The 27,222-nt window shown below is 62.7% G+C and overlaps 3 protein-coding genes across 15 annotated transcripts; all 3 read left to right on the top strand.

Annotated features, from left to right (window-relative positions):
• The first annotated feature begins 145 nt into the window (after window positions 1–145).
• TMPRSS13 (transmembrane serine protease 13) lies at window positions 146–9,570 on the top strand. Of its 4 annotated transcripts, none has more exons than XM_038167482.2 (13): window positions 146–512; window positions 5,173–5,344; window positions 5,569–5,670; window positions 6,201–6,323; window positions 6,421–6,550; window positions 6,647–6,739; window positions 6,827–6,870; window positions 7,110–7,269; window positions 7,365–7,537; window positions 7,774–7,872; window positions 8,019–8,161; window positions 8,246–8,398; window positions 8,483–9,570. In XM_038167482.2, the coding sequence occupies exons 1-13, from the start codon at window positions 492–494 to the stop codon at window positions 8,495–8,497; spliced, it is 1,428 nt and encodes a 475-aa protein (XP_038023410.1). In that variant the 5' UTR covers window positions 146–491; the 3' UTR covers window positions 8,498–9,570. The 4 variants fall into 4 exon arrangements, with proteins under 4 accessions (XP_038023410.1, XP_071883819.1, XP_071883820.1 ...); XM_072027718.1 differs by lacking the exon at window positions 146–512 and adding an exon at window positions 1,954–2,293; XM_072027719.1 differs by lacking the exon at window positions 146–512 and adding an exon at window positions 4,160–5,059 and having other exon boundaries at window positions 5,173–5,332.
• Window positions 9,571–10,517: 947 nt separating this feature from the next.
• On the top strand, window positions 10,518–23,010 carry FXYD6 (FXYD domain containing ion transport regulator 6). 10 transcript variants are annotated; one of them, XM_072027721.1, is made up of 9 exons: window positions 14,910–14,998; window positions 16,001–16,077; window positions 20,277–20,339; window positions 20,540–20,578; window positions 20,689–20,763; window positions 20,868–20,904; window positions 21,067–21,116; window positions 21,230–21,272; window positions 21,697–23,010. In XM_072027721.1, exons 3-8 carry the CDS (start codon window positions 20,282–20,284, stop codon window positions 21,256–21,258), a joined length of 288 nt encoding a protein of 95 aa, XP_071883822.1. In that variant the 5' UTR covers window positions 14,910–14,998; window positions 16,001–16,077; window positions 20,277–20,281; the 3' UTR covers window positions 21,259–21,272; window positions 21,697–23,010. The 10 variants fall into 10 exon arrangements, with proteins under 10 accessions (XP_038023418.1, XP_027299995.1, XP_027299998.1 ...); XM_072027722.1 differs by having other exon boundaries at window positions 14,912–14,998; window positions 20,280–20,339; XM_027444192.3 differs by lacking the exon at window positions 14,910–14,998 and adding an exon at window positions 15,647–15,717 and having other exon boundaries at window positions 20,280–20,339.
• A 1,074-nt stretch (window positions 23,011–24,084) lies between these two features.
• FXYD2 (FXYD domain containing ion transport regulator 2) lies at window positions 24,085–25,998 on the top strand. Its single transcript, XM_027444176.3, is given in 7 exon segments — window positions 24,085–24,158; window positions 24,160–24,182; window positions 24,789–24,827; window positions 24,909–24,983; window positions 25,440–25,476; window positions 25,604–25,634; window positions 25,795–25,998. Coding segments are annotated over 6 exon segments (258 nt in total). The 5' UTR covers window positions 24,085–24,099; the 3' UTR covers window positions 25,629–25,634; window positions 25,795–25,998.
• Window positions 25,999–27,222: the final 1,224 nt, after the last annotated feature.

Raw genomic sequence — 27,222 nt, 5'->3', positions numbered from 1 at the left:
GTTCTGACTGCCTGGTCACTGGGACACAGGAGGGGGTTTTTGGCAGGGCCGTGCACCCCCTCCTGTCCCCAACCGGTGCTCCCAGCGCTCAGCAGGGGCAGGAGAGGAGGCACGGGGAGGGAGGATGGGGCAGGCAGCAGCCAGGAGAGCAGCGAGGAGCTGGTGGCAGCCCCGATGCCTGGGGTGCCCGGTGGGCATCCGCACTCCCCCGGGGCCAGCCCTCAGCAGCACCCTGGCCCGTGGCCGAGGCCGGTTCCTCCCCGGGGAGCAGGGGCAGGTGTTTTGCACGCCGTGCCTGCAGCAGTTGGGAAAGAGGCAGCGGTGGAGCCGGGCAGGTCGGACTGGTTTCCCTCCTGGCGCTGGCACTGACGTACGAGCCCGCTCGCCAAACAGCTCCTGCCCCGTCCCCGCGCACCTGACCTGGCGCCGTGCTGCGCACCGAAGGATGGCTGTGCCGCAGCTCTGACCCCAGCCCAGCCCCGCAGCGGCCCATGGAAGGGAAAACCTCGCCGGTAAGGCACGGGCACGGCGGGGGAAGGAGTGCGAAGAGCTGCCCACGGGGGCTCGGGTGCGCTGAGGGAGGAGGAGGAGGAGGATGGCAGCCACCAGCATCCCCGGCGCAAGCCCTGTGCTGTCGGAGGGGTGTCAGGGACCCTCGGCCCCGCTGCTAGTCCAGCCAGGAGGGGTCTGTGCCTCGGGTGCCTTGTGGAGGGCGGGGACCGGCTGGTGGCAGCCTGGTGGGCTGGGATGACACCTGCAGGGGCCACACTCTCCTGAGCCCTCAGGGTTTTGGTGGCAGCACTCGGGTGGCCCCGGCTGCCCTCCCTGAGCCGCTCTCCCGGCAGTTTTCCCCTCGCTCTTTACAGGTCGGGTCGCTCAGGGTCGGCTCGGTTTCGGCTGCCGGGCCTCGCCGGGGTGCAACGAGCATCCCGTCATGGGGAAAACATCCCCGGCCGGCACGGGGCTCAGCCCGCCCAGGCGCGGTGCTGGGTAATTAGTGCACCGAGCGCTGCGGCTGCGCCAGCACCAGCCTGAGCGTGCAGAGCCTCAGGGACGGGGCTGGAGGGGAGGCAGCACCTGCAGGAGAGGTCACCCTGCTCCTTCCCCCCGGCACCGGGTGCCTCAGAGGCAGCCTGGAGCATGGGGAGAGGCCGCGGCCGCATCCTGAGCTCGTTGTCGTGCCGGGCAGCCTGCAGCCCTGTCCTTTTGCCGAGGCCCCGAGCTCAGGCTTGCCCGCCTCCAGCACCGTTTCGCTGCATGGTTCTGTCTGACAGCGGCACCCAGAGCTGGCAGCCGCATGGTTTCTTGGTGAGGCTGGGATGTGGATGCCTGCACGTGGGGAAAATTGCCCAGTTCTGGGCATCCCTGGGCCGCCTGGGATCAGTGGCGTGGATTAAACGGGCCATTGGGAGCCCTGGGTAGCACCCTCAGCTCCGTAACTGCAGGAGTCACTTCAGCTGCCCGTGCCTCAGTTTGCCCCCCTGTGGAATGGGGTGAGCAGCGATTACTCACCCCCTGCAACATTTTCTGATCTCTGCCTGCAGGGCTGCGCTCTCTGGCACAAGGTGACCTGTCCCTGGCCCAATTGGGCTGACTCAGTCGGCACAGCTTGTCATCCGCGCTTGCAAAATGCCCCCTGCATGCTTCCAGATTTCATTTCCCCCTGCGCGGCCCCTCTGCGGCACCTGGATCCCACAGCTGGGGGGTGAGCAGTGAGCTGGGGTGGGACACAGCTCGGATTTGGGTTCTCCCAGGCTGGAAACACAGAGCCCTGTGCAGGAGCACGGTGCTGCGAGGGGACCAGAGGCACCTGCAGGCTCGGGAGGGCTGCTCCCAGGTGCACGGGGACAATGTCGCCGTTGTTCCCTCGCCGAGCTGAGCTGGCACAGAAAATCAGCACCCCCCTGACAGGTGGAAGGCGATTCCCTGCAGGCAGCAGGGTCTGGGCAGCAGGGAGGGGTTGTGAGAAGTGGCAGGAGGGCTCAGCTGGGAAAGATGATCGCCCATTCAGGCAGCTCCCTGCAGCTTATTTAAGCCGGGCCTCTTGCTGCTTGGTTCGATGCTTTGTTTTTCTGCCTGGCTGCTCAACCCTGATGCTCCTCCAGGATGCTGCTGGGCCTCGGCTCCTGTTGCAACACTGCTGGTGCTTCCACTCTCCCTCCCACTCCGAAACTGCAGCTGATTGCTCTCGCTTCCCTCCCTTCCTTCCCCATCGCACCTGGGTGCCGAGCCTCCCGCCCGCCTTTCCCCGGGGACCTGCAGCCTGGCATGAGTCTGGGGGCTCCATCCCCAGGCGAGCAGGGTCTGGGTTCCCCCAGAAGGGATGGATGGCCCCAGGGCTCATGCCTGAGGCTGGGGTGCTTTCCACAGCTCTGCTCAGAGCTGAGTGGAGAAGGCAGGAGGTGCTGTGTGTGTGTGCAGGCTGCCCCGTGGGCTGTGTGTGGCCAGGCACGATTCCTTCTTGCCGTGCAAGGGGCAGAGCTGGGTCCCTGCTGGGGCACTCCCGAGCCCCCACCTCTGCTTGCAGCACAGCACGGAAATCACCGGCTCTCCTTCATCTGCCTGACTTTTAGGCTAAAAGCCACAACAGCGCGAAAAGCTCTCGCAGCCAATGGAACATTTGCAGCGAGGACGTCAGAAAAAAAATGGCTCAAACCACAGCCGCACGTGTGAGAGAGGTGCTGCTCCGAGTCTGACTTTTATTCAAAAGGCAGCAAAGGATGAGTAAAGGCTTTGTGGGCAGCAGCTACAGCTCGCTTGTCAGGGCAGCACACACTCCTTGGCAGAAAAATCATCCCTGTAAAGCCGCTGCTGTTTGCTCTCTGCGCCGGTGGCCACCCAGCAGTAACCAGTTGTGCTGGTTGCTGGGAGCCCTGATAAAACTTTTGTTAGCTCCTCTGATAGAGCTCAAAAAAAGAATTAATAGTAATTGGACTTTAGACTGTTGAGGAAATTGGTAGCTGATTGTTCACCCAAGCGTAAGAAAGGGCACGCGCTTCCTGCTCAGCAGCAACAGGAGCAGTTGGAGCTGCAGCGGGTGTCGGTGCTGAGCTGGGGATGCTTCAGCACCCTGCAGTGCTGCTGCCTGGTGAATTGGGGTTTTTGGTGCGATGGCAAGCTCTGTCCTTCCCAGCACCACGATACTGCTCATCTGATAACTGCAACGTTACACCTGCAGCAGGAGGAGACGTGCAAAATACCAGATATGTGGCAGTAGCTGTAAGAGGTGCCGTGGGTTTTTACAAAAACCCCACTGAGGCGTGGGAAAAGCTTTTTCTGGGAAGGGTTCTGGCACTTGCTGTTTGTTTTATTTGTGCAGTGAGGGGCCTGCTGCAGCTCAGCCTTGCCTGCTGAGTTGACCATGCTTTCTGACAGCAGGTGCAAGGCTGCCCGGGAACTTTTCATGGTGCAAAACTTTCTGCAAGAGCCTGCATCCCAGCAGCAGGGCTGCTCAGGAAAACCAGCCCAGGGCTCACCCGGAGAACGCGGCGGTGCAGTGCTGGTGTCCCTGCCTTGCACCCAGAGCTGCTGTGAAATTCTGCCATGGGGAACAGTGGCTTTTGGCTGCAGGCTGAGCACCTCCCGGCGTGCTGTGGCCGTGGGCTGGGTGATGCTGAGCAGGGAGGTGGCTCTGGGCGGCCGGGAGGCGTTAGCGGTGCGGTGCCGCGGCCCCGGGTCTGTGCCGGCAGGGCTGGGTGCTCCTGCTGGGCTGCCCTGGGTGCTGTGCCACAGCTCAGAGACGGCACGAAAGTGCTGTTCAGGGTTTCCCCCTCCACCACCACGGTTTTCAGCATGGGGCAGCCGTGGCAGACCCCGTGCGGGCAGCGTGTGGCCACGCCGGGTGCGTGACTCAGGGGATAATGCCCAGGAAGTGACAGCGCCGCATTGCAAGGAAGGGCACAGCCGTATTTACAAAGCACGAGCCTGAGCAGGCTCCCGACGTGCTCATTAGGGCCCTGGGCTCCCAGCAGGAAACGAGAGGGCAGGGAAAATCCAGCTGGAAAGGGGGACAGGGTGGCAGTGACGGTGGCACCCAGAGCTCCGCCACCACCGTGCTGTCCCTCTCCCAGGAGCTTCTTGCTGGGGTTTTCTGCTCAGAGGGAAATGGGATCCGCATCTGCGGGGCCAGAAAGCAGAGGGAGACTCGGAGGGGTGTGCTTATCCCACCTCCTGATGGGCACCCTAGGCTGGGGGCTTGGGTCCCCGAGCTGGCTGCACTCTGCTGCCAGCAAATGCAGGCTCTGGATCTGCTTTGTCCCCCTCTTCTGTGGGACAACATGGTCTAAATTTTGCCTGGCACTTGTTTACGGCCGGCCTCCCTCAACCAGCACAGTGCCAGCAGTGGTCACGGCTCGGTGAGGCGGGGAGGAGGCACGCAGCAGCCAGCAGGGAGCTGTGCACCAGCCGGCCCGTCACTGCCCTGCTCTGGCTGACCCTGTCCTCTGCACTTCCATAAGGCGCACGGCCACGGCTTGTCACCAAAAATGTGCCTGGGATTTTATAAAAGAGAGGATGACGGCAGAGGAAACGGTGCTTGTGGTGGGCTGTGCACACAGCAGGACTCTAAAGGGAAACGAGAGGCTCCTGCTTATGGAGCTGATCAAAACCGGGGGAGCTCCCAGAGGAGAATGTGGCGGAGAGGAAACAAATACATTTTCTTTTGCGAATTCACAGATCGGGAGTGACACAACGGCAGAACAGCATTCCAGGGTGCAGGACGTTTCAGGGCTTGGAAAACACCGATTATTAACTATTACTAAATGACAGTTGGAAATTGCAGTGTATTTTTCAAATGGCTAATTAAAGATAGATGCATAAATTGGGGCACTAGCCCCGTGGAACTGGGCCACGGTGTGACTGCCCCAATGCCAAACACCCACTTGATTGCTCTGATTGAAGCTATCAGCTGGGAAAATTTGGCCAGCAGCCTCCCCAGGGGGCTGAGCTCTGTGGCAGGGAGTTTTTCAGCCTTGCCAAATGAGGTGCAGAAAGAGGTTCCTCCACAGTCCCTCCCCGTGCTCCCCACGGTGCCGTGGGTGAATATCCACCTGTGGCAAAGGTTGGCGGTGCTGGGGAGCTCGGCTCTGAATGGACTCTGGTTTTGGTTTGGGCAGTGGGTGGCAGCCCTGGGGACACCCCAGCAGGTGCCACAGCGGTGTCCTCTGCTCGCAGAGCACGGCATCGCCCAGCAGCGTCCCTCCCAGCCTCCATGCCTCTGCAGCCAGCAGCATCTTCAGCATCCGACCTCCGCAGCCTCGAGAGAACGTCCTTGGCATTAGCTTCAAGCCCTACAGCCCAGAGTCCGGCCCGGCCCCGGCCCCCTGCACGACCTGTGAGAGCACACGTAAGACGACGGTGCCGAGGGTCACCCCTGGCCTCTCTGGCCTGGGGCTGCCCCTTGCCCGGTCCCCCCAGGGGAGGAGGGAGGCAGAAAATGCATCCCTGTGCCCACCGCTGGCACCGGCTGGTGATGCTGGGGGGGTGTCAGGGGTGCTGGGGGCACAGCACGGTCTGGGTGCTCCAGGGAGGCTGTGGCTCCCCCCGACCCAGCCTCTATCCTGCTGCTAGGATCCTCGATGTTCAGAGCTCCCTGCATGAGCCAGCGGCGGCTTGCGCTCATCTTCTGCGTCTCCGTCCTCATCGTGCTGCTCGTCGCCCTCATCCTGCTGTGTGAGTGAGCTCCTGGGGGCTGAAAGAGCTCGGAGAGGGGGCTCTGGGCAGCACTGTCGGGCAGGGATCTCTCCCGCAGCCTCCAGCCAACGCGCTCGGGGCTGTGCAGGGTCTGCATCCTGCTGGAGGGCAGGCTGGGAGGGCAGGCAGGCGAGCAGGGAGACACACGCTGCCCATTTTCTGAGTTTTCCTGACATCTGGCGGACAGGAGGGAGCGCAGCTTTCCAGGGAAGTGGCTGGCCCCAGGCAGCCCGGCTGCTTTTTACATTCTGCTCACTGCAAGCTGAGCGCAGCCTCCCCGGGAGCCAAGGAGAAGTGGGGCGAGAGGCGTGCAGCCAAATTACTGCTGGGTGGGCTCTGGGGGTGCTCGGGGCCCTTCCTCAGCCCTGGAGAATGCAGCCTGGCTCCAGCAGCAGCTCTGCACCCATGCTGCTGGGAGGCCTGGTGCATGGTCCTGACCCCATCTGGGTGGGCTCACTGCACCTTGCCCGCGGTGGGTCCCAGCCTCACGCCCCTGCGCCTGCCTGCAGTTATGTTCTGGCGGTCACAGACCGGCATCGTGTACAAGGAGCCCGCCGAGAGCTGCAAGGACAGCCCCGTGCGCTGCAACGGCATCGTCGACTGCTCGCAGAGGAGCGACGAGCTGGGCTGCGGTGAGGCAGCGGGGACGGGGAGGTGGGGTTCCCTGGCACGGGGACAGGCAGCCCCTTGGTGCTGAGGATCTCTGACCCCCCTGCTCCGTCCCCGCAGTGCGGTTCGGGGCCGACCAGTCCCTGCTCCACGTCTACTCCAGCACCGAGAGCCAGTGGCTGCCGGTGTGCAGCAGCGCCTGGAACGAGTCCTTCTCCAGGAAGACCTGCCGGCAGCTGGGCTTTCAGAAGTAATTCCTCCCACCCTCTTCACCCCAGCCTCGTTTCACCCAGCAGGGCTTTGCCCAGCGCTGTGGTCTCACCGCCTCTCTTCTCTCTCCTCGCAGTGCATCGCAGACAGAATACGTCCCCCTGCACGTCGCCGGCAAGAGCCTCATGGTGACGAACGAGCGCGACACCATCCAGCAGAGCCTCAACAGGTAGCGGGCAGCCCCTGCCCTGCCCCGGTGCCCCAGGGCTGTGCTGGGGCTGGGGCTGAATCCGATTCCCCCTCTTCTGTCCCGCAGCTCCCAGTGTCTCACGGGGAAGTACGTCTCCCTGCGATGCACAAGTAAGCGGGCTGGCCGGCCGGGCGCAAGGACAAGGGCAGGCAAGGCCGAATAAACACTTGGGGGAGCCTCATCATGCTGTTTTTGCAATGGGTTGGGCAAACGGGGCAGTTTCCAAAAAAAAGGGAGGAGGATTGCAGTCCCACGGTGTCTGCTGGGCCACCAAGCACCATGGGGGGGACCTGTGGCGTGCATCCTCTGGGGCTCGCCCCCTCTCTGAGGCCTCTGCTCTCCCCCCCAGCCTGCGGGCAGCGGATTTTGGGGCGGATCATCGGAGGGAAGGAAACCTCGGTGAGCAAGTGGCCCTGGCAGGTCAGCGTGCAGTACGGGCCCGTCCACATCTGCGGCGGCACCATCATCGGCGCGCAGTGGGTGCTCACGGCCGCGCACTGCTTCTTCATGTGAGTGCTGCTGCGAGCGGGCAGCCCTGCTGCTGGGCTGGGCACAGCCCCGTGCCCCCCACGTCTCACCCCCTGCTAATTTCCCCCCCTCCCAGGAACAGCATGAAGATTCTGGATGACTGGAAGGTGTACGGGGGGGTCTCGGACCTGAAGCAGCACACGGAGGGCATCCCGGTCTCCCAGGTCATCATCAACTCCAACTACAGCGATGACCACGACGACTACGACATCGCCCTCATGAAGCTCTCCCGGCCGCTGACGCTCTCAGGTGAGGCTCTCCGATGGCTCTGGGCTGGGGGCAGAGGGAGCTGGGGGTCTGTGGGGTTCTGCTGTGCCACTCGTGGTGCCCTGTGTGGGCTGCACGGCCGGGGTCGGTGTGGAGGGGAGCATTTCCTGCGCCCCACACTCCTCCCTAGCTGCAGGGCTGGTGACTACGGCTGTTATTTTGCTCCCGGCTGACTCACCCCTCTCTCCTCGCCTGGTTTTCATCACGCCTCCCTCCAGCTCAGGTGCGCCCGGCCTGCCTCCCCATGCACGGCCAGCGATTCCAGACAGGCAGGTCCTGCTTCATCACCGGCTTCGGGAAGACCAGGGAGAATGAAGGTGAGGGAGGATGCTGGCTGTGCCACAGCGTGGTCCTGTGCGCCCAGCACCTGCAAGGAGCAGGCACGATTCTGCTGTGGTTGGAGGAGCCTGGGGGCAATGAGGGGACGAGGCTCACCCTGCCCCACGGCTCCTCTGCCTTGCAGAAAACACCTCCCCAAAGCTGCGGGAGGCCGAGGTGAAGCTCATTGACTACAAGATCTGCAACAGCGACAAGGTGTATGAGGGCTACCTGACCCCGCGCATGATGTGCGCTGGGTACCTGCAGGGGGGGAAGGATGCGTGCCAGGTGAGCCAGGGGCACAGGGTCCTTGCCAGGGGACACAGGGCAGAGCTGCCTGCTTCTCCTCACCTTTCTGCCCCCCTCTGCCAGGGTGACAGCGGAGGGCCCCTGGTCTGCGAGGACAACGGCCGCTGGTACGTGGCCGGGGTGACGAGCTGGGGCACGGGATGTGGCCAGAAGAACAAGCCGGGGGTCTACACACGTGTGACAAAGCTCCTCAGCTGGATATACAGCAAAATGGAGGTGAGGCTGGTGGGGCTGTGTGTATGGAGAGGGGATGGATCCAGCCTGGGCGCAGCACCTGACCCTGTGCTCTCTCCCTTGCAGAGCGAGAACGACTAAGGCCGGGCTGGAACCCGCACGGCTGCGCCGGCCGGCACCGACCCCCTCACTGTGCTGCTGCCAGGGCGAGACGTGCCAGCAGCTGTGTGCCCCCACATCTCCGTCTGCCCTCGCTGCTGGGGACCTGCCACTGCCCAGACTGAAAACGTGGCACCTCCAGAGTGCCCCTGCCCTGGCTGGGGCGAGGGAGGTGGCTGGAGGTGGCCGGCAGTGGCTCTGCCCGGTGCTGCCCGCGATGGATGTGCCAGCTCTGAGCCACCTCGCCCGGCACCTGCAGCTCCTGTCCTGTAAAAATAGAAGTGTCCGGACTGCGGTGCCAAGTAAATGCTCACCTGCAGGACAGGGGCACGGCTGGTGGGCGAGGGGCTGCTGCCCACCCACGGAGGCAGATGCAGATGGAAAGCAGGAGCAGGAAAGCTGCGGGGTGCCTGTGGCGAGGGAGCCCCTTCCCCTGCACGCTGCGGGGACAGTGCAGCAGGGAGCCCCCAGGCGCAGCTCCAGCATCTGCTGGGGGGAGCAGTGGTTGCTCCCCTATCTGCAGAGAGGCTTAGGAAGCACCTTTTAAATGAAGTTCCTCCCTGTGAGATAAAAGCCCATTTATTTATTTTTCTATGCTGTGGAAGTGGTGTGTGCAAGCACTCGCTCCTGGAACTGCGTGCAGCCGCTCTCAGGTCCCTGCTGCCCCAAAAGGATTTTGGCAGTGGTGAGGGGCAGGCCTGTGGTCCCAGGGAGCTGCAGCGACAGAAGCTGAATCCCGAGGTGGAGCATGAAGGAAAGCAGCCCCCCTTCCTGTTGTGGCATCTCCCAGCTGCTGGCTCAGTAACCGGTGCTGGATTTCTTCATCTCACCTGATGAGCGCCCAGAGCTTGCCTGTCCCAGGGCCATGCCGCACGGTGTCACCGAAGGGAACATCCACGCTCAGCCTGTGCCCTGGAGCAGATGTTTTGAGGCGTGCACCTCTGGATGGATGCATGGATGGATGGATGGAAGCCCCCCAGTGTGTGGTCGGCTGTGGAGGTCCCCAGTGTGCGCGGCTGCCCTGCACTCCCAATAAACGTTTTGGTAGTGCTTGACGCAGACAGCTCTTTGGGACCTGCTGGGGGAAGACCTAGGCTGGGGCTGTGCAGTGGGGCTCCAGGGCTGCCCTCACCTCCTGGCTCGCTGGGCTCCAGCAGCAAGGCCACGTGTGCTGCAGGGGGTGCAGTGAGGATGGAGCAAGGATGGGGCCAGAGCTCCATGCTGCCACGCAGTGCACAGTGCTCAGCATCCACTGCACGTTGGCTCCTGGATTTTATTTCATGGGGGTGCAGGTGATGGAGCAGCGGCTGGGTCAGGGCTCGGACAGACATCTCTCTTTGCAGCATCCCCAGCTGTGGGGGCTGCAGTTCTTTATCAGATGGGGATCAGTGGCACCGTCTTGGGAGCAGCCTGGAGCTGTCTCCCACCCGTCCCTGCCTCTGCCCCCTGGAGCTGCTGCTTCCTTCCCTGGGGGGGATGGTGGCAGGGCAGGGGGGAGCTGACCCCGGGGCCGAGGGCTCAGCACCGCAGCACATCCTGTGGAGGAGGTGCAGAAATCAGCTCGCCGGTGATGTGAGCGCAGGACTTCCCAGGGCTGGGCAGCTGCTTTCTGACCCGTTTGCCCCCCAAGTAGCCTGGAGGGGTGGCTGGCTGACCCTTGGTGCTGTGTGGGGGGCTCCTTGCACACCACAGCCGGCCTCCTCCAGCCTTGCAGGGCCGTGGGAGCTGCAGGCAATACCTGCCAAGCAAAGCCGAGAAGCTGCTGTGGTGCGTGGGCAGCCACAGGCGCGTCCCTGTCCCCTCCTCGCTTCCCAGGAGCGCACGTAGGTTCCCAGAACGCCCGCCCACTGGGGACAAGGCTGCTGGCACGCCGAGGGCTGTGGTTTGCAGTTGAATTTTGGGATAACTGATCAAAGTCTGGCTCTGCGTGTGCAGAAAGCACCTACCTCCCCCCGGCCCCGGTGCTGGCCCCAGCAGGCCGGGCGGCGCTTGGTGGCTCTCGCCCTGCGCCCAAACAATGCGAGCTGTTGCCTTTTGGGAAGCCCTGAGTCAGCCTGACCTCAAACAGCTTTTCAAAGAAGCAACGCAGAAACCTCCCACGACGTGCTCTGAGGCTGCTTTGAAGGCGTGGAGGCCGAGAGAAGGTTTTTGGCTCACTTTGCAGTGGCCCTGCAGCTCCGCCAGCGCGGGGAGGGGACCTGCCGTGGCTCGGGGCAGGGAGGGATTCGTTCCTGGGGACGTGGAGCCAGACCAGCAGCCTTGCTGTGACAGCTGCCGCTGGTAGAACAGCGCTGGAAACCACGGCTAAAAATGGGAACGTGAAGAAGAGCCAAGGGCCAACGTGCCTCAGCAGCCACGGGGCGCTGGGCTGTGCAGGGCAGAGCTGGCAGGCTCACGGTGCTGGGCTGGGGGCACTGACAGCGCTGCTCCGTGCCTCCTGCGGTGTCCCTGGGGGCAGGAGGTGCCCCGGGGCAGCAGGGCTCTGGCTCCCGTGCATGGAGCATCCCGTTTGCTGGTGGTTATGGCCAGCCGCTCCGCGTGCGGGCCAGGGAAGGCAATGATTTTTGTGAAAAAGAAGGCAGCTGGGCTGGGATACGAGCAGGGCCCCCGCACGGCTCCCCTGTTTTATGTCGGTCTGATTAAATCGTGAGTTCCCTGGGATGTGAGTTACAGCGCCAGCTCACATTTGTACAAAGGCTCTCTGGGATCTCTGCGTTACTGCTCGTAAAAGTCGCAGTGTGCAGCACAGAGCAGCAGCTCATAATGTTTTATTGCTGTCTGAGATGGCATGTTGGAGAAACAGATCTTCTGAAAGAGAATAAAGCAAAAATTGGAGCCCAATAAGAGCTGATCTTGCTGGAACTATGTTCCTGGTAATGGGGCCATTTCGGTGCATGGAGGACCCGCACCTCTGCAGAGGATTTCACCTCCTCGCGGGTTATTACTCCTCCGCTCTCTGAAATAGCCTCTCCAAGCAGCGAAGTGATTGCAGACCCTAATACAAATTTAATTTATTTCTTCTAAACCTGACATCCAGTGGGCTCTCCTGCCAGGCTCACGGAAAGCTGTGCTGTGTTTCCCCAGGGGCTGAAGTTTTCTAACCAGATTAGAAACGATTAGTTTCTCGTGCAGCTGCCTGGCCGGGGGTTTTGTGCTCTGCTGTTCCCAAAGAAAACACGGTGCAGATGCAGCAGATGCCTCGGGCACATCTTCGTCTCTGCTCCTAGAGCACCTGAGCAAACAGCTCCTGCTTCCATCGTGCAGCACAGCACGGGCAGGGCAGGAGCCGGGCCAGGACCCGCGGGGTGAAACATTTCCCCTCTCCCTGCCTGGTGCTCCTCTCACCACTGCCTCCAGAGAGGGTTTGCTCTCTGCTGTGGCTCATCTCTTGCACCAAACCATTTTTTTCCATGTATCCAGCTTGTCAGGAGCTGAGGGCAGAGATCTCAGCGGGGTTTGGGATAATCCAGTGCATTTTGCTGGTGGTCATCTGGGCTTCAGTGTTGCTCTCAGCAAGCCCTGTCTGTGCAGGGCAGCTCACGGTGGGCAAACCCCTCCAGGAGGGCTGGGCCCTGCTTGCTGCTCTGCATCTGCTCATCCACATCTGGCCGGGCTGCCTCCACGTTGCTCTGTGCTCTGAAAATCGCAGGCCAGCATCCCCAAGGAACAGAAATTACAGAAATGCAGTCTGACCGGCACCATGTGAATCACCGCCCATTAGTGGTGTTTTTCCCAAACTCTCCTTTTATAGCTCTCCCTTCGGTCGTGTGGAAGCTGGTTTGTTTATAGGGTTTCAGAGATGACGTTTCTCTCCGAAAATGTTTTGTGGAGAAGAATCTTCAGATTGGTTCCCTCCTGTGCTGGGGAACATCACGGCTTGGCACGGAGTCGCTGAACTTCAGCTTGTGCAATCCCCGGGCTGGCTGAGCGCTGCTGGAGAGCGCGAACTTGAGAAGCTTTAATATCGCCTGCTGCTTTGCTGTTTCCTCGCAGGATCACTCAGACCACAAGGAATGGCTTAGGCCTAATGCAGGGAGATGCCATTGGGTTAAAAGCAGACGCGTGGCTCTGCACAACCTGGCGCTGAGCGCTGGTCCAGGCGTTCCTGGGCGAGGTGGGGACAGAATTTGTCCCCTTCCAGCATCCCCGCGGGGCTCCAGCCCTGGACCCTGGTTTAATGTTACTGTACTGCGGCGCTGCTTTATCCCACGGCCTCTGGGATGGGCTTTCCTGCTCCCAACCCAAACATCTCATCACGGCTAAAATTAGTGCAGGCTGTGCTGAAGGAACGCCCAGCGCGCAGGGCTCCGGCTGGCCGGAGGGGCCCCGGGACAAGCAGGGTGCATTGCGGGGGAAGGTGGCAGGCAGGGACAACGTATTGGAGGTCGTATTTTATATTTCTTTGGTATCTTAAGGCAATATTTTTGGTATTTATTTTATAAGGCAATGTTTTTTGTATTTTTAGGCAAGAAAAGTCTGAGTGGAGAACGCATGGCGCTGAGGCCCTGCTAAATCGAGAAGGGCTCCTGCTGCTCCCTGCCCCTTCCCGCAGCTCTCTCCTGTCTCTCGGTCTCCTGACCCACTCTCGTGGCCATCTGTGAGTTGGAGAAATGGCCAAACCCCCCCCCCAGGAAGGTCTTACAATCGGAGGGGAAAGTTCTGGAGAGCAAGCAGCTCCTCTCCCTCCCTTCTCCCCGGGAAGGCGCCCGCCCCGCGCTGCTCCCTTTTGCTCCAGCGTAAGACAACCCACAGCGAGATGAAATCATGTCCTCGTTAAAGCTCCTGGCAACGTTCCCACCGGCTCGAATAGCACGAGGCGGTCACCCCAGCCCCTTCACTAGCATAAATCAGAGTCGCCTGCAAACACCAACAAAAAGCTTTGGCCCCGCTTCGACAGAAAAGGAGCCCCAGCTCCTCCAGGTTCCCTCCAGCAGTGACGGCGCTGCCGTGCGAGTGCTGGCTGCTGGAGCAGCTGCCCTCCATGGGAGCAGCCTGGCGGCCCCTCGGCTTGCTGTGCTCACAACCTGCCCTCTGATCCACCTGAGTTTGTACAGAAAAAAAGCCAAAAAGCCCACGGTGACAGCTTTTTACGATTCTGCTTGCCTTGGGCGGCGCCTGGAAGATTTGTGAATAAAGGGAATAAAGGTACTAGAAAAAAAGGAGAAAGCATCAAATACCCAGCGCTGCAGGAGCTGTAGCCAGCCAGCATCCTCTGACCATGGCCAATTCACAAGCACCCACCGCCCTTGCTGCCGTCCCCAGGCACGATCACGGCACCGAAATATTTTGTTGCGTGCAGTGGGTAATAACAGCTGAGGGCTGGGGAAGGTCAGAGAAGCCCCAAACTTGATTATAACTGCTCCATCCCTGCCTCCCTCACTGCAGGGTGACTGACAGCCTTATCATGTTATCCCAGTGCATTACAAAGACGTGACGTTGTCCAGCTCCTCTCTGTTGGTCTGTGTCTCCTGACCCTTCTGCATAATTGCCTTGAAATGCCAGGGCTGCTTTATCTGCTTTTTAGATTTTACTGGAAACTGGGAAACAAGCACGCGGCACAATATGTGCCATTATTGTCTGTGAGGCTGATTTCTATCTCAGATGCATTTGAGTTATTAGGGGAGGAACCGTCTCGGAGCTGATGGCACTGCCCAAGTGCTTTTCCGTGAAGAAATGGCTCTCCAGGGCGGCTCTGGGGCCGAGCAGACACGGGTGTGCCGGGCTGGCCTGGTGGGGAGAGGAGCCCGGTGGTGCCCACACCTCACCCCAACTCCAGTTAAGGCTGGAGGCTCAGCTGGCTGCTGCCTGCTTTCCTTCTGCAGCTGCTGGGCCTGGGGAGAGTCAGAACAAGGAGCAGGTCCCGAGCACACCTTGGGGTAAAGCAGGTGCTGTCGGGCTGGAAGTGGCCCCCAAGAGCTGCCCGAGCCCTGCACGCCGGACCACCCGGCGGTGTGATCCCCTTCGGCTGCCCGATGGTTCTTGGGGGTGGTGGGCAAGGCGAAGCCCCTGCTGCTGGGCACCTGGGGGCAGAGCGGATGCTGGGGGCGAGCTGTGCCCATCCCCGAGCCCCCATCCCTGAGCCCCGAGCCCCCATCGCCGAGCCTGAACCCCCATTCCCGAGCCCCCATCCCCAACCTCGAGCCCCTTCCCCAAGTCCCCAGCCCCATCCCCGAGCCCCCATCCCCGAGCCCCCATTCCTGAGCCCCCATCCCCTTGCTCCCACCCCATCCCCAAGCCCCCAGCCCCACCCCCGAGCCCGCAGCCCCCCTCCCGGTGCCGCCGCCGCCCCCCACCCTGCGGCAGGCGCCGCCCCCTCCCCTCCCTTTCCCTTCCCTTTCCCTCCCCTCCCCTCCCGGCCCCTCCCGGCCCCCCCTTCCCCGCTCGCCTTTGTGCAGCCGCCGCTCGCCGCCCGTCGCCGCCCGGCCCGGAGCAGCGGGGGGCACCGGCCCCAGTCCCTCTCCCCCCCACCCCCGGCAAACTCAGGTGGGTCCGAGGGATGGGGGGCACATCCTCACGCCCCCCAGCATCCCCCCAGCGCCTTTCGGCTGCCCGGCACCGCCTCGGGGGGGCAACCGAGGGGGGCCGGGGCCGTGCGCCCGGGGGTCGCCGTGCGCCACGGGGGAGCCGTCGGTGCCCGGGGCATCGCCTTGCGCCTCGGGCCCCCAGCATCCCCGGGCCGGCGGCTGCCATGGTAACGGTGGCACCGAGGTCCCCTCGTCCCCTCGTCGCCTGGATCCCGACCCCCCCGCGGGGAGGATGCTCGGGCACGGCCGTGCCCACCGGAGAGCACCGCGGGCGCGCCCTGGGCGTGCGTCGCCTCCGCCGGTGCTCGCCGGGCTCCGTGGGGATGGTGGGGACAGGGGAGGGGGCTCCCCCCCGCTGTCAGCGTTTGGGTTATGTTTTTAAATATTTTAGTAACGCCGTGGTGGTGGTAAACAGCCGAGTGTTTTATCCTGGGAAGGCGTACGGGAGAGGCAGAGCGTGGTGGAAGTAGTGCCTGGTGAAGGAACAGACGTCGGAGGCCGTGTGGTGGAACTCGGATCTGGCAGGGATATCGCCATGGGAGGGAAAGTGACAGGTGGTTTGTGGGGCCGTGAGTGAGCCGTGCAGCGTGGCAGGGCAGCCCCCTGGGAAAGCCGAGCGTGGATGAGGACGTGGAGCCATCCCCGGCACCCATTTCTGCCAGCCCGCGGTGCTCGGAGGTGCCGCTGGTTCCCGCTGGGGTTTCCAGTCCCAGGGGTGCTTTCGCTCCAAATGGAGATAGAGGTGGCTGCGGAGTGCCAGCAGGGTGCTGCGTTCAGAGGCAGCACGGGGTGGAGAGATGGGAGCGTGCGAGGGAAAGCTGCCAGTGCCGAGCGCGGCCGCGGCAGCGCCAGGCCACCTGTTGCAGCCTGCTCCAGCAAACGCCCCGTGCCCGCGGGACGCGGCGCTGCCCACGTCTTCCTCTCGTGAGGCCTGTCCTTCACTGCCCTGCTTTGGTTCTAGCTCCTTTCCCGAGGCTTGCGAGGAGTCGTGCTTCTGCCGGGAGGCGAGACTTGGTGGTGAGGACAGCTCCTGGCACGGTAAGCGGGGAGCTGTGTGCGTGGCCGTCCCTCTGTGTTTGCCTTTCAGGCTGTTTGCGTGTTTCCAGGCTGTAAAGGAGCCTCCAGGCCCTGCAGCTGTTGTGTACCCGAGCATGGGGAGGGCACCAGGGTGCATGGGGACGTCCTGTGGGGGGGCTGCGCCCCAGCTGCCCCTCACGGTGCTTGGTGATGGTGGTTCCTGCTGGGAAGAGCATCCCGGAGCAGGTCACCCCGGAGAAAACACCCCTTATTCGATGCTCTACTGATGGTGGGAGCATTGTGGATGCATGGGAGCTTGGAATACTTCTCCTGGGTTGTTCTTGCGGTGCTTGGTGGCAACCTGGACTTCTCTGAGCCACCAGGTCACCTCTGCCTCGACTCCCCGGCTTGGCGAGCGGAGCCGGGGCTCCAGCCGGGTGTGCCACGGCACCGGGCAGGGACATTTGCAAACGAGGTTTATGGCACTGCTGATCTAAGCAAACGAGGAGCCAGCAGGTGGGAGGAGGCGGCTGTTGCTCAGCTGGGGCTGAGGGCTTGCCCTGGTGCTGCTGGCAGCCATTAGCAGCCTCGCTGCCTGGAGGCTGCTCTCAAATGCAGGGTGAGTGGAGCCTGCTGGGGGAGCGCCTCGGCGTCCTGGGGGCTGTGAGCGAGCCCCTAACAGGCACGTGGGTTTGTCCAGCAGTCCCTGATTCTTTGGGGCAAATCACCCAGGGCTGGAAGAAACCCCCCAGGAGGCAAGTTGGGCACCGAGGTGTGGGTGATGGAGCACGGGGTGCGGGCAGAGCCTTGGTTTGCCGTGTTCAGTAATTCCCCGGGATTTTGTGAGCACCCACCAGGTCATCGCGGGTCCCTGGGGGTCTGCATGAGGCTCCTTCAGCCAGGGCAGGGCTGAGGTTTGGGTTCCTGGGGCTCCTGGAGAGGGTTTTCTTTGAATATCCTCTGCCATGGGGCGGTGCCCCAGGTGCACAAGGGATACCCTGATGTTAGTCGGCTCAGTTGTGTCTTCTACCTGGCCAGCCTTGGAATCAGCAGCAAATTCGGGAAGTGCCATCCGTGTTGGAATGGTGGGGGCAGAAAATCCTCCTTCCCTCTCATTTGGGAGCAAGCACAACAACAGGCACGTTAATAGCCAGATTGATGCTGACGTGAAATGGCAGAGGAGCAGCGCGGCGCGGAGCTGGCCATGTCCATTCACACATGCACACTGCTCAGCGCTCCGGGCAGCCGCGCGCTGCTGCCACGCTCCTGGGGGCTTTGCACAGAAACGGGAGATTTTAACTAGGTCTGATCTCCGGGAGGTGCCCTCGGGGCTCCTGACGGAAGGAGGCTGCCCAGTGTGAGGCTGTGATCGCTGAGACTTGACAGGGCCGGTCTGTGCTAAACAATGGAGAGGGGGCTTCAAGATGCAAAACCTTGACAAATTCACCTGCCTTGCTCTGGCACAATCTACAGTGCTTCGGAGAGCTCATCGGTGGGGACCGGGTCCCTCTGCCTGGATTTCCCCCCTTTTCTCCCCCTCCCACACACAACCCACACATGGGCAGTGCCCAGACGATGTGCAGGGTGGCGAGGGGGGGCTCTCCTGAGGAGGCAGCAGGGTGGGGAAGCCTCTGGCCAGCCCCGGTGCCTGTGAGCTGCTCCCAGCCCTGGGAGCCTCTCCCCAGTCCTGGGTCCTCCTCCTGCCCCATCTGCTTCCTCACACACCACCAGGCTCTCCCCAGCCCCAAGCAGAGCCTCACTGCTGCCAAAAGCTGCGGATGCCTCAGCCTACAGAGCCCCAGCGAGCCCCCGGAGCACTGCTGGCCCCATAGGGGTGGGGATGGGGAATCGGAGGGGGGGCAATATTTTGTTTTCCCCATTACAACTGCTGACTGGGCCAAAGCGGGAGGGCAGGAGAGCCCTGGGCACCGCTGCCCTGCTTCCTGTGCCGCTCTGCCTCCCCGCGTTGCAGCCGATCACCGTTTTAAGGGGAAAAAAACATGTTTTGATTCAAGTCACGTGCCGAGCGCCGCGCTCCCCGGTCGCGGTGGTTTGCTCGGGCGCCTCGCTGCTTTGTTTGGCGGCTGCAAACTTGGGGTCAGGACCAGGGGGGGATCCAGTGCCACGTGCTGGGGAGCGGGGCTGTGCAGCCACCCCTTGTGCAGCCCCTGCTGCCTCTCTGCCGGGGCACAGCAGGGTTTTGGCCACCAGCAGCAGCTCCGTGCCCCGAGCGCTTCAGGCTGAAGGCAAACCCTGCACAGTGTTTGCTTTTCTCGCTTTGCTTCGGCTTCACCAAAAAAAAAAGTAAAAAAAAAAAAAAAAGTGGGTGGGCCAGCTTGAAACAACCCCAAAAAGCTGTGACGTTTCCCAAAGCATATGCTGCCTTGGAGGGGAAGCGGGCTCATCTGCACTCCGGAGCGCCGTGTTTGTTTTCCTGGCGAGGACACCGCCAGGCCCGCCGGTGAGCTCGCGCAGAGCTTGGTGTGAGCGCGCAGAAGTGTGCGAGCTGCACCAAGCGAGGCAGCAAAACAAAGAGCATATGTGAGCCGCACGCTTGGCTTGGCGAGAAGCGCAGCTCGGCTGCGTGGAGCTCGAGAAGCCAAAAAGTGAGCAGAGGGCTCACAACAGCGCCTGCGCCTGGCCCCCGGCTCGGCACGGCACCTCGGGGCCAGGCTGCTTGGCACGGGCCGCCCGGGCAGAAAATGGTTAAAGGATGTGTGAGATAAGGGCCGTAGGCAAATGTGCAAGCAGGAGTTACTGTATCACCAGCTGTTGGGCTCTTTGTAGGCGTTTCTAAAACCTGGTAATTATCCAGCATTACGAGCCTCGGCGCGCGAGGGGGATTGTCTGGGCAGAGGCAGCCAGCGGCACGCTCCGGCAGCGGCACAGCCCTGCACAATGGCAGCGGCAGCTGCAGGCAGGGGAAATGAAAGCCTCCAGCGTTCAGATAAAGCACATTTGCCTCAAAATGACAGGACAACAGACAAAGGGAGGGGAGGATATGGATTATCATGGCAAGCGACTCGATACGGCGAATAAAAATGGGGTTGTGGAAACGTGCTCCCGGCCTCGGCGGGGCCAGGGGCTGCTCCCAAGGTGGACAGGGCTGCTGGGGGTCCCGCAGGGCTGCTGGGGGTGCTCAAACAGGGAGATGGGGACTACAGAGGGTCCGGGGGACCCTGGTGCCCATGGAGCATGAGGGGCTGAAGGGATCCGCACCCGCCAGCTCACTGAATTCCTGCTATGGAGGGCCCCTTCCTTATCGCAGCTCATCCAGCACAGCAGCTCAGCAGCGTGCGGTGCTATCGGAGCCGTGCAGCACCCCGATAACCCCGTCCTGCAGCGAGCCCTCCACGTGTCTGCCCGTGCCCCACACCATGTATGGCCACCGTGCCCAGCTCCTTGTGCACGGAGCTGGCACCGGGCCCACCCCAGTGCTGGCCCCAGCTCCGTGCCCCCCGCACACGGCCTGGTGGCCCCTCTCCGCTTGGCACCTGTGGGTGCCCCCCTGACATTGTGGATCCCCAGGGTCCCCCAGAGGTCTGGGGGCCACGCTCAGCACCTCCTGGCCCTGCACAAGGCACGGTGAGTTGGTGCTGGTGAAGGGACAGGGACAGGCTGTGCCATCAGGCAGGACCCGGGTTATTTTCGGGCCCTCCGTGCTGCCCCAGCTGAGCACAGGGAGCTGGGGGGCGAGCGCAGCCACGAGCGAGCTGTCAGGGGTCACCGGCCTCGTTGTAGGAAGGTAATTGCTATGCTAATTGGGGTAAATTTAAACACACTCCGAGTGAAGGACGCAGTGGTGACCTTGATGGGGAGATCGCAGCCCCCGTGCTCGCCCCGTTGCGTGCGGCACAGCCTCGAGCTGGTGCTGACAGCTGTGCCACGAGCGCCTCGGGGGTCCTGCTCTGCCCCGGCAGCACGGTGGTTGCTCAAAATACAGCACAGATCCACGGAAAATGACGGGCTGCCTGCCTGCTGCAGCCCTTCCCGGCACATCCTTCACCCCCCATGATCCTCCGTGCCCTGGGGTGGCCGGGGCAGAGCCATGGCACCAGGATTTGGGGCTGCCGGGTGTTTGCCCTTCTCCTCTGGTGGCAGGGGGGGCTCAGCCCAGGGCTTCTCCCTTGCAGTTGGGCATGAGTGGCCCTCAGCCCTCCCCGTGCGCCCTGGTGCCCCATCTCCTGCAGGTGCTTATCCCACTCTCCCCTCTCTCGCAGCAGCCATGGACGCGGCGCTGATCGTCCTCTGCTCCCTGCTGGTGCCGGTGGCCGTGGCAGACGGTGGGTACCGGTGCCTCCGGGTGCCAGAAAACGCAGCAGAAACCTGCTGGGGCAAATGCTGGGGTGGGGGGGGTGGTTTGGGGCAGCACAGAGCCCTGCCATGGAGCAGGGGAGCTGTGATGGGTGCAGGGGCTGAGCCGGGAGGGTTGCTCCCCCCGCAGTGTGCTCACCTTACACCCTTTGTGTGTTTTTATTTCCAGTGGGGACCCAGGAGAAGGAGGAAGACCCCTTTAACTACGGTGAGCATCGCCATGCCAGCAGGGATGTGCATGTGTGTGCCACGGGGAGCACAAGATGCTGTCCCCACCCCGAACCTGGCAGAAACGGGTCTCTCTGTCTCCTCCCGCAGATTACCAGAGCCTGAGGATCGGCGGGCTGGTGTTTGCCGTGGTGCTGTTCACCGTGGGCATCCTGCTTATCCTCAGTGAGCCGGGGAGCGGGGCTCGGGGGAGGGCTGGGGCAGCCGTGGGGAAAAACCATGGCCCGGTCCCACCTGGCCGTGCTGATGGGGTCTCTCTCCTCTCGCAGGCAGGAGGTGCAGGTGCAGTTTCAGCCACAAGCCCAGGTGAGTGAGGGCAGTGTCCCCCCTTGGTGAGGCTCAAGGTGGGATGGGTGCACAGGCTCCCCGGGTGGGAAAGCAGCACTTTGTGCTCCTGGGCACCTTCCTCATGCCCCAGGGGACAGGCTGCTGGTCCCAGCTGCCTTCACTGTGCTCCTGTCCTTGCAGAGCCCCGGGGGATGAAGAGGCTCAGGCTGAGAACTTGATTGCCTCCAACGGTAAGGCTCCCACCCCCTGTGCTGCTGCCTGCTGCTGGCCGAGCACCCGGCCCTGGGCAGGGGGGGTTTGTCCTCGGCCGGGCTCCGCAGCCCCTCTGCTCTTCCCTTTGCAGCAACGGGAGCACAGAAAGCAGAGAACTGAAGCGGAGCCATGCGGTGAGTCCCAGCCCAGGGGGGGGGCACCGGGGCTGTCACAGCCTGGCTGTGCATGGGGACGGCTGCAGGGCCCCCCCCCCCCCCGTCTGCTCGGTGCAGCTCTGCGTCCCCAGCACGGGGCTGGAGCTGGGGCAGGAAAAGGAAGCACCTGCCCGGATTTTCCCTAGCAGCACGTTTCCTTCCATTGTGCTCCCCCTCTGCCCAGCAGTTTTATTTGTAGGGCTCACAGATTGCTGGGAGCAGCCCCCCGAGGGCATTTCTCCTCCTGCCTGCCCCAGGACCCCGCGGTCTGAGTTCCTCCGAGCTCCTGGGCTGGGGGCTGCTTTTGGAGAGGGGGCGAGCGGGGAGCCGGTGGTGGCAGCAGGCTGTTGCTGGTGGCTGCGGTGCTGCTGTGCCTTCACTCCCTGCTGTCCTCCCCACGCAGACCCAGCGCCCCCAGGACAGGCACTCGGACTGCAGCCACCACCTGCCTGCCAGGAGCCTGACCCCACAGCACCGGGTCCCCCCGGGGAGCCGCGGCGCTGCTGTGCCCGGGTTCCCCCCGCACCTGCCCAGCAGCTCCGTGCCCCCCAGCCTGGCCGAGCTCCCCCCGTCCCGTGCCTCCAGTGCTGTGTGACCGTCCTGTAAGGTGCTCGTTGCCTCTAGGGCTCGTCGTTGCCGGTGTTGTGGTAGTGATTTCTCCTCACCTTTCTCGTGCTGTGAGTGTGATGGGGCTGGGTAGGGGCAGGAGCTGTCCCCCAGCCCGTGTTCCCCCCGGTTTGCCTCTGGGAGCTGGGCTGCTCCCCCCCGCCCTGCCCCTGGCCACCTGCCCAGGGACCACCGAGGGGCCGAGCAGGCTCCTGGGGTTTGTGGAGCACCTCTGTGGTGCTGCAGAAATTCCCCTGCTCCCTCCCGAGCCCGGGCACGGGAGCTGCAGGGCACGGAGAGCCCCGGGGCTATGCCTGGAGCAGTGCGGGGACCAAGCCCCCCGTCCCACTGCCCAGCCCAGGGGGGCTGCCGAGCACTGGTGCGTGGTGGTGCCAGCGCTGGGCACCATCCCCCTGGTGGAGCAGCCCAGCAGAGTTTTGGGGGTTTTTCCAGCCGTCTGTGGGCTGCGTTGGGAGCAGCAGGGAGCAGCCTGCCCCGCACGGTGCTGCTGCCCCATGTTGAGGCTCAGCAATAATCCCGCAGGCACCCAGGGGCTCGGCTCTGCTGGGACGCCTCGGTGCTGGGCGTGAGGTGTGGGGGGAGCCTGGTGCAGCCCTGCCCCATCTGCTCAGCACCCCCTGTCCCTGGCCAGGACCACGCCACCGGGGCAGGATTCTGCAGGGCTGCGGGTGGGCTCTGTCCCTCAGTGTCACATCCCCTGGTGGCACCGGGGAGCAGGCTCCATCCCCAAGGCAGAGGGACCGTGTCCTGTGTACCTTGTCCCTTCCACCCCACCAACAGCCTCAGCTCCCCCCCGTCTCCGTGCTGCCCCCCAGCCGCAGCCCCCCCATGCCCCCCAGCCCCCAGTGTCGCTGTGTGCGTGTCCCGGTGTCGGTGTTGGAGTGCCCGTGGTGTCCGTGGCGTGCCGTCGGTGTGAACACGAAACAAAGCAACCCCCGTGGTGTGTGCAAACGGCCGTACCCCGGCTGCTGTGAGATAACCCCAGCTCCCCTCCTGCCCCCTGAGCAGGGGGAGCGCCTGCTGCTGCGGGAAGGGACGGGCGTGTTGGCTGCCGTCAGTCGGGGGGGCGAGGAATAAAACTTGGTTTCTACCCGTGCCTGGCTGCGTGGTCTGCAGGGGGGGAACGGGGCAGCCCTGGGGTGTGAGGGGCTGGGAAATGGGGCGCAGGGGGGTGGCGCTTGGGTTTCCTGCGGGTTTGGGCCAGCAGCCATACAGGCAGCGTGGGGAGAAGGGCAGGGAGCAGCTCTGCCCGACCCCATGGGGAAGGAACCGGGCACGGAGAGCTGGGTCCCTTCCCACGCCGTCCCCCGGTGCCGCCAGCCTGGCTCCGGGGTGGGGGCAGTGGCACCAACCCCCCCCGGGCAGCACAGACGGGGCTTTGTGCTCGGGGCTGTCCCGGCCCCCTCGGTGCCGTGCTTTTCTGCAGCCTGCAGCACTTGGAACAATGGCCAGAGGCTGGGCGAAGGCAGCGCGTGAGCAGCGAGCCAGCCCCGAGGGGCGCGGGCACAGAGCGCCCTTGTCCTGCCTGCTGGGCACTCCCCCCGGGGGGGGCTCTGAGCTCAGCAGTGCCTCGGCTTCGTGGCACCAGGGATGCTCACATGGCCCCACGTGCACCCTCCTGGGGCCTGGCTTCTCCCCAAGGTGTGCGGATGGGCTGGGGCTGGGGCACTCCTCGCCAAGCAGCCCGGGCGCGTGACTTCTGCGCGCTGATTTTGGGAGGAGGGCAAACTGGATCCAGCAGCCTGCTGCCTGCCGGGGGCCGGGGCTGGCCCAGCTGGAGAGGGGCTCAGCATCCTGGCACGGGCATGGCCGTGGTGCAGCCAGGCTGCCCAGGATGGCTCGGTGCTGGCTGGGGAGCGCTGACCCGGCTGCTGCGGGGACCTGGCCCGCCGGGCACGCTGCCCGCTCCTCCCCAGCAAAGCTCAGTCCCACCCAGCCCTTCCCTCTGCCCCGTGCTGGCTCTCACCTCGCAGCAGGAGGGCATCCTGCTGACCTGGCGCTTGGAAAATGGGGCAGGGCAACGCTGCTCCCCTCCTGGCTGGCACAGGGACACCCCAGTCCTGGGCGCACCCCCTGCCTGCCCCCCTCCCCTCCTGGGCCTCCCTCCCCAGGGTGGGCGGGAGCCCCGTGCCTCCCCGCGTGACTGCGATAACCATTACACCGAGGCCGTTAATGTTTAATGAGCTTTGTCTCCCAATTAACGCGCTTCCCCCTGGGTGCCCGCTCCCAGAGCGAGAGGGCACGCCGACGCGATGGGTGACGGTAAGGGTGCTGGGGGCTGCGGGGGGGGCAGCACCCAGCCCGGCCACCCGGTGGGATCGGGCACCTCGCCGTGCGAGGAGAGGGGCTGGGCCCTGCTGGTTTCAGGGCTGGGGGGGCTCTGGCTGAAAATTGGGGTGAGATGTGGGGTCGGAGCCCTGGAGTCCCACAGGATCGGCTTCCCGGGGGGATTTCTCTGGCCGAAGCGCTCCTCGCAGAGATGTGCCATCAGGTAAGGCGCCCTGCGTGGTGACACGCAGCCTTCAGGAGGATGAGGCTGGCAAGGAGGAAGGCTGCCAGAGAAGGTGGCAGCCCCAGGGGCTGCTCTGTGCTCCGGAGAGGTGCCGCTCACCGCCAAGCCGGGTCCCTGAGCACAGCTCACCCGGAGCTCAGGACTCGTGCACCCAGCAAATGCGTCCTGCGAACACACGGTGAGCTTCGAGTCCTCTTGGGGTGGCACCAGGAATTTGGGAATCCTTGCCTGGCTCGGCTGGACCTGGAGGAAATCAGAGCTCTTCCTCGCAGCCCTCACTCCCCGTCCTTCCCACCTCACCTCCCCGTCCCGGTGCCCAGGCTCTGGCTCCCACTGGGCTCTCTCCTCTCTTCCAGAGCAAGCGCCCGAGCAGGGCCTGGACAGGTTCAGCTATGGTAAGTGCGAGCCGGGCAGCCGGGGGCTGCAGCCCCTCTCCCCCCTCCCCAGGCTGACCCCGGTGCTCTCCTCCCCCCCAGACTATGAGACCATCCGCAACGGGGGGCTGATCTTCGCCGTGGTGGCGTTTGTCATCGGGCTCCTCATCATCCTCAGTAAGTGCCTCGGGAGGGCTGGGCGCCCTCCTGGTGCTGCTCCCCTGCCGGGGACCCTCCCTCACCCCCCTGCACGCCAGGGTCCCTCCGCAGCCCGAAACGCCTGGCACGTTTCCATCGGGGCAGGTTCCCAACAGCAAGCGAGTTGGGAAGGAGACCACATAAATATTTAGAGTTTCTCTGCCAGCGTCGCAGCTTTCGGGGAGGAAGGTCAGGAATTAAAAATAGCCGAGAAAACTCTGACATTCCCAGGGTGAGGCAGCAGCTCTCCCAGAGCCCACAGCTCCCCGGGGGATGGTGCCAGGCGCGTGGGTGCCGCAGGAGGCAGAGGGGCAGAGCCGGGGGTCCCCACGGGGATGGCCCCAGGAGCAGCACCGCGTGGTGGGGATTTGGGCAGGGGGAGCTGGGGCAGGGGCTGCAGCCACGAGAGGCCTCAGCTGCTCCTCTTGCCCCCAGGCCAGCGGTTCCACTGCGGAGGGAAGAAGAAGAGGAGGTGGGTCTGGTTTGGGGGCAGCCTCATCTCTCCTGCTGGTGGCACGGATGGGGGGCTTGGCTTGCCCTCCCTGCATCCCGGCCGTGCTGCCCCTGTAACGCCCCTTGCCTTGCTTTTTGCTCCGCAGACAGGGAAATGAGGAGGACCTGTAGCTGCGGGTAGGTGGCAGGGGATGCTGCGGGCTGGCGGCCGGGCTCCCCGCGGCTCTGAGCGCCGGGGCGATGCTGGGAGCCCCACGGGGCTTTGAGGAAATGGGCATCTGGCTTGGGAAGAGAGGAGCCCGGACACGCTGTGACCTCCTCACCCCTCTGCTTTCAGCGCTGCCACGATGCCGCGGAAGGAGAGCTTGGTCCGAGGCAGAGCTCGGAGCTGCCCTTGCCAAAGGCCACCCCTCGCCCCGCTCCAGTGCCTCCCTCCACCGCTCCCCTGCTCCCCCGGATGCAAACTGCCCTCGTGCTTCCCCCTCCCTCCGCCCCAGCGAGTGTTTGGTGGCCAATAAACTTCCAGCCGAGAGAGGTCAAACTTTGTGCCCCCGGCGTTTCAGTCGCCCGCTCTCCTGGCCCTGCACCAAGGCCTCCTCCCCGCGGGCACCCTCACCACGGTGCGCCCCCGTGGCACGGAGCAGCGGCCTCTGGGCTTCCCTGGTTCATGTTGGGCCCCCGGGGGGGCTTTGAAGAAGTGTCCCCGTTGTGTGGGGCGGGCGGTGGGTGCCCCAGTGCTGCCCTTCTCATGGGGTGCCCACCCCGTGCCATGCAGGCTGTGGGCACGAGGCCGCGAGGGGCTCTGGGGGTGCTCGCTCCTCTCGGTGTGCATGGGCAGGGCACAGGCAGGGGGGGGCATTTCTGCCCCCAGACCTTCAGCCTCGCAGCCCAAAAGCAAAACCTCCTGCGGCTGGGTGCTAAGGGGGGAATCTGGGTGCTGGGGAGAGCTGGGCACGGGGCACAGCTGGCAGCACCCGGGGGTGCTGGGTGGTTGGGGGGTCTGCTGCCCTCCTGCAGGGATGGGGGGGGGGCGCTGTCCATCAGCAGGCTGGGGCTTCATCTGGGGGGCCCCCAGCACTTCCCCTATTTTATTTTAATTTTATTTTATTTTATTATTTTATTTTGTTTTATTTTATTTCACTTTATTATTTTTATTTATTTTCTTTTATTCTATTTTTATTCTATTTTACAATTCTATTTTAAAATTATCTTATTTATCAAATATTAAGACAGAAATATATAATACATTTATAGTATATAAAAACAGAATAAATAAATACATTATTAATATATTTGTAGCATATACAAATATAAAATGACAAAATAAAATAAAAATGTATTTAATAAAATAATTTTCATTTCAACTTGTTAAATAAGTAAATAAATAAACAAAAAAAATATTCATCGATAAGATAAATTATTATATAATATTTATAACTATTTATTATTATAAATTAATAAATAATTTATTTATTATAGAATGAAATAATTTCATGTCATTTCATTTCATTATTCTATTCCATTATTTTATATTATTTTATTTATTTCACCGTATTTATTTTATTATTAATTTTTATTATTAATTTATTAATTTTATCATTTATTTTATTTATTGCGCTTTATCTTACTATTTTGTTTTTAATTTACTTTATTTCCCTTTGTTTTATTTTATTTTATTTTTAAATGTAGCCCCTGGTGGGAGCAGGGCCCCCGAGGCTTTCGGCATGCCAGGCGCCCCCACGCTGCTGGGGAGGGGAACCGGGCT

This window comes from Anas platyrhynchos, chromosome 25, assembly GCF_047663525.1.
Source record: "Anas platyrhynchos isolate ZD024472 breed Pekin duck chromosome 25, IASCAAS_PekinDuck_T2T, whole genome shotgun sequence".
NCBI lineage: Eukaryota > Metazoa > Chordata > Aves > Anseriformes > Anatidae > Anas > Anas platyrhynchos.
This window is presented reverse-complemented; position numbering and strand designations above follow the sequence as displayed.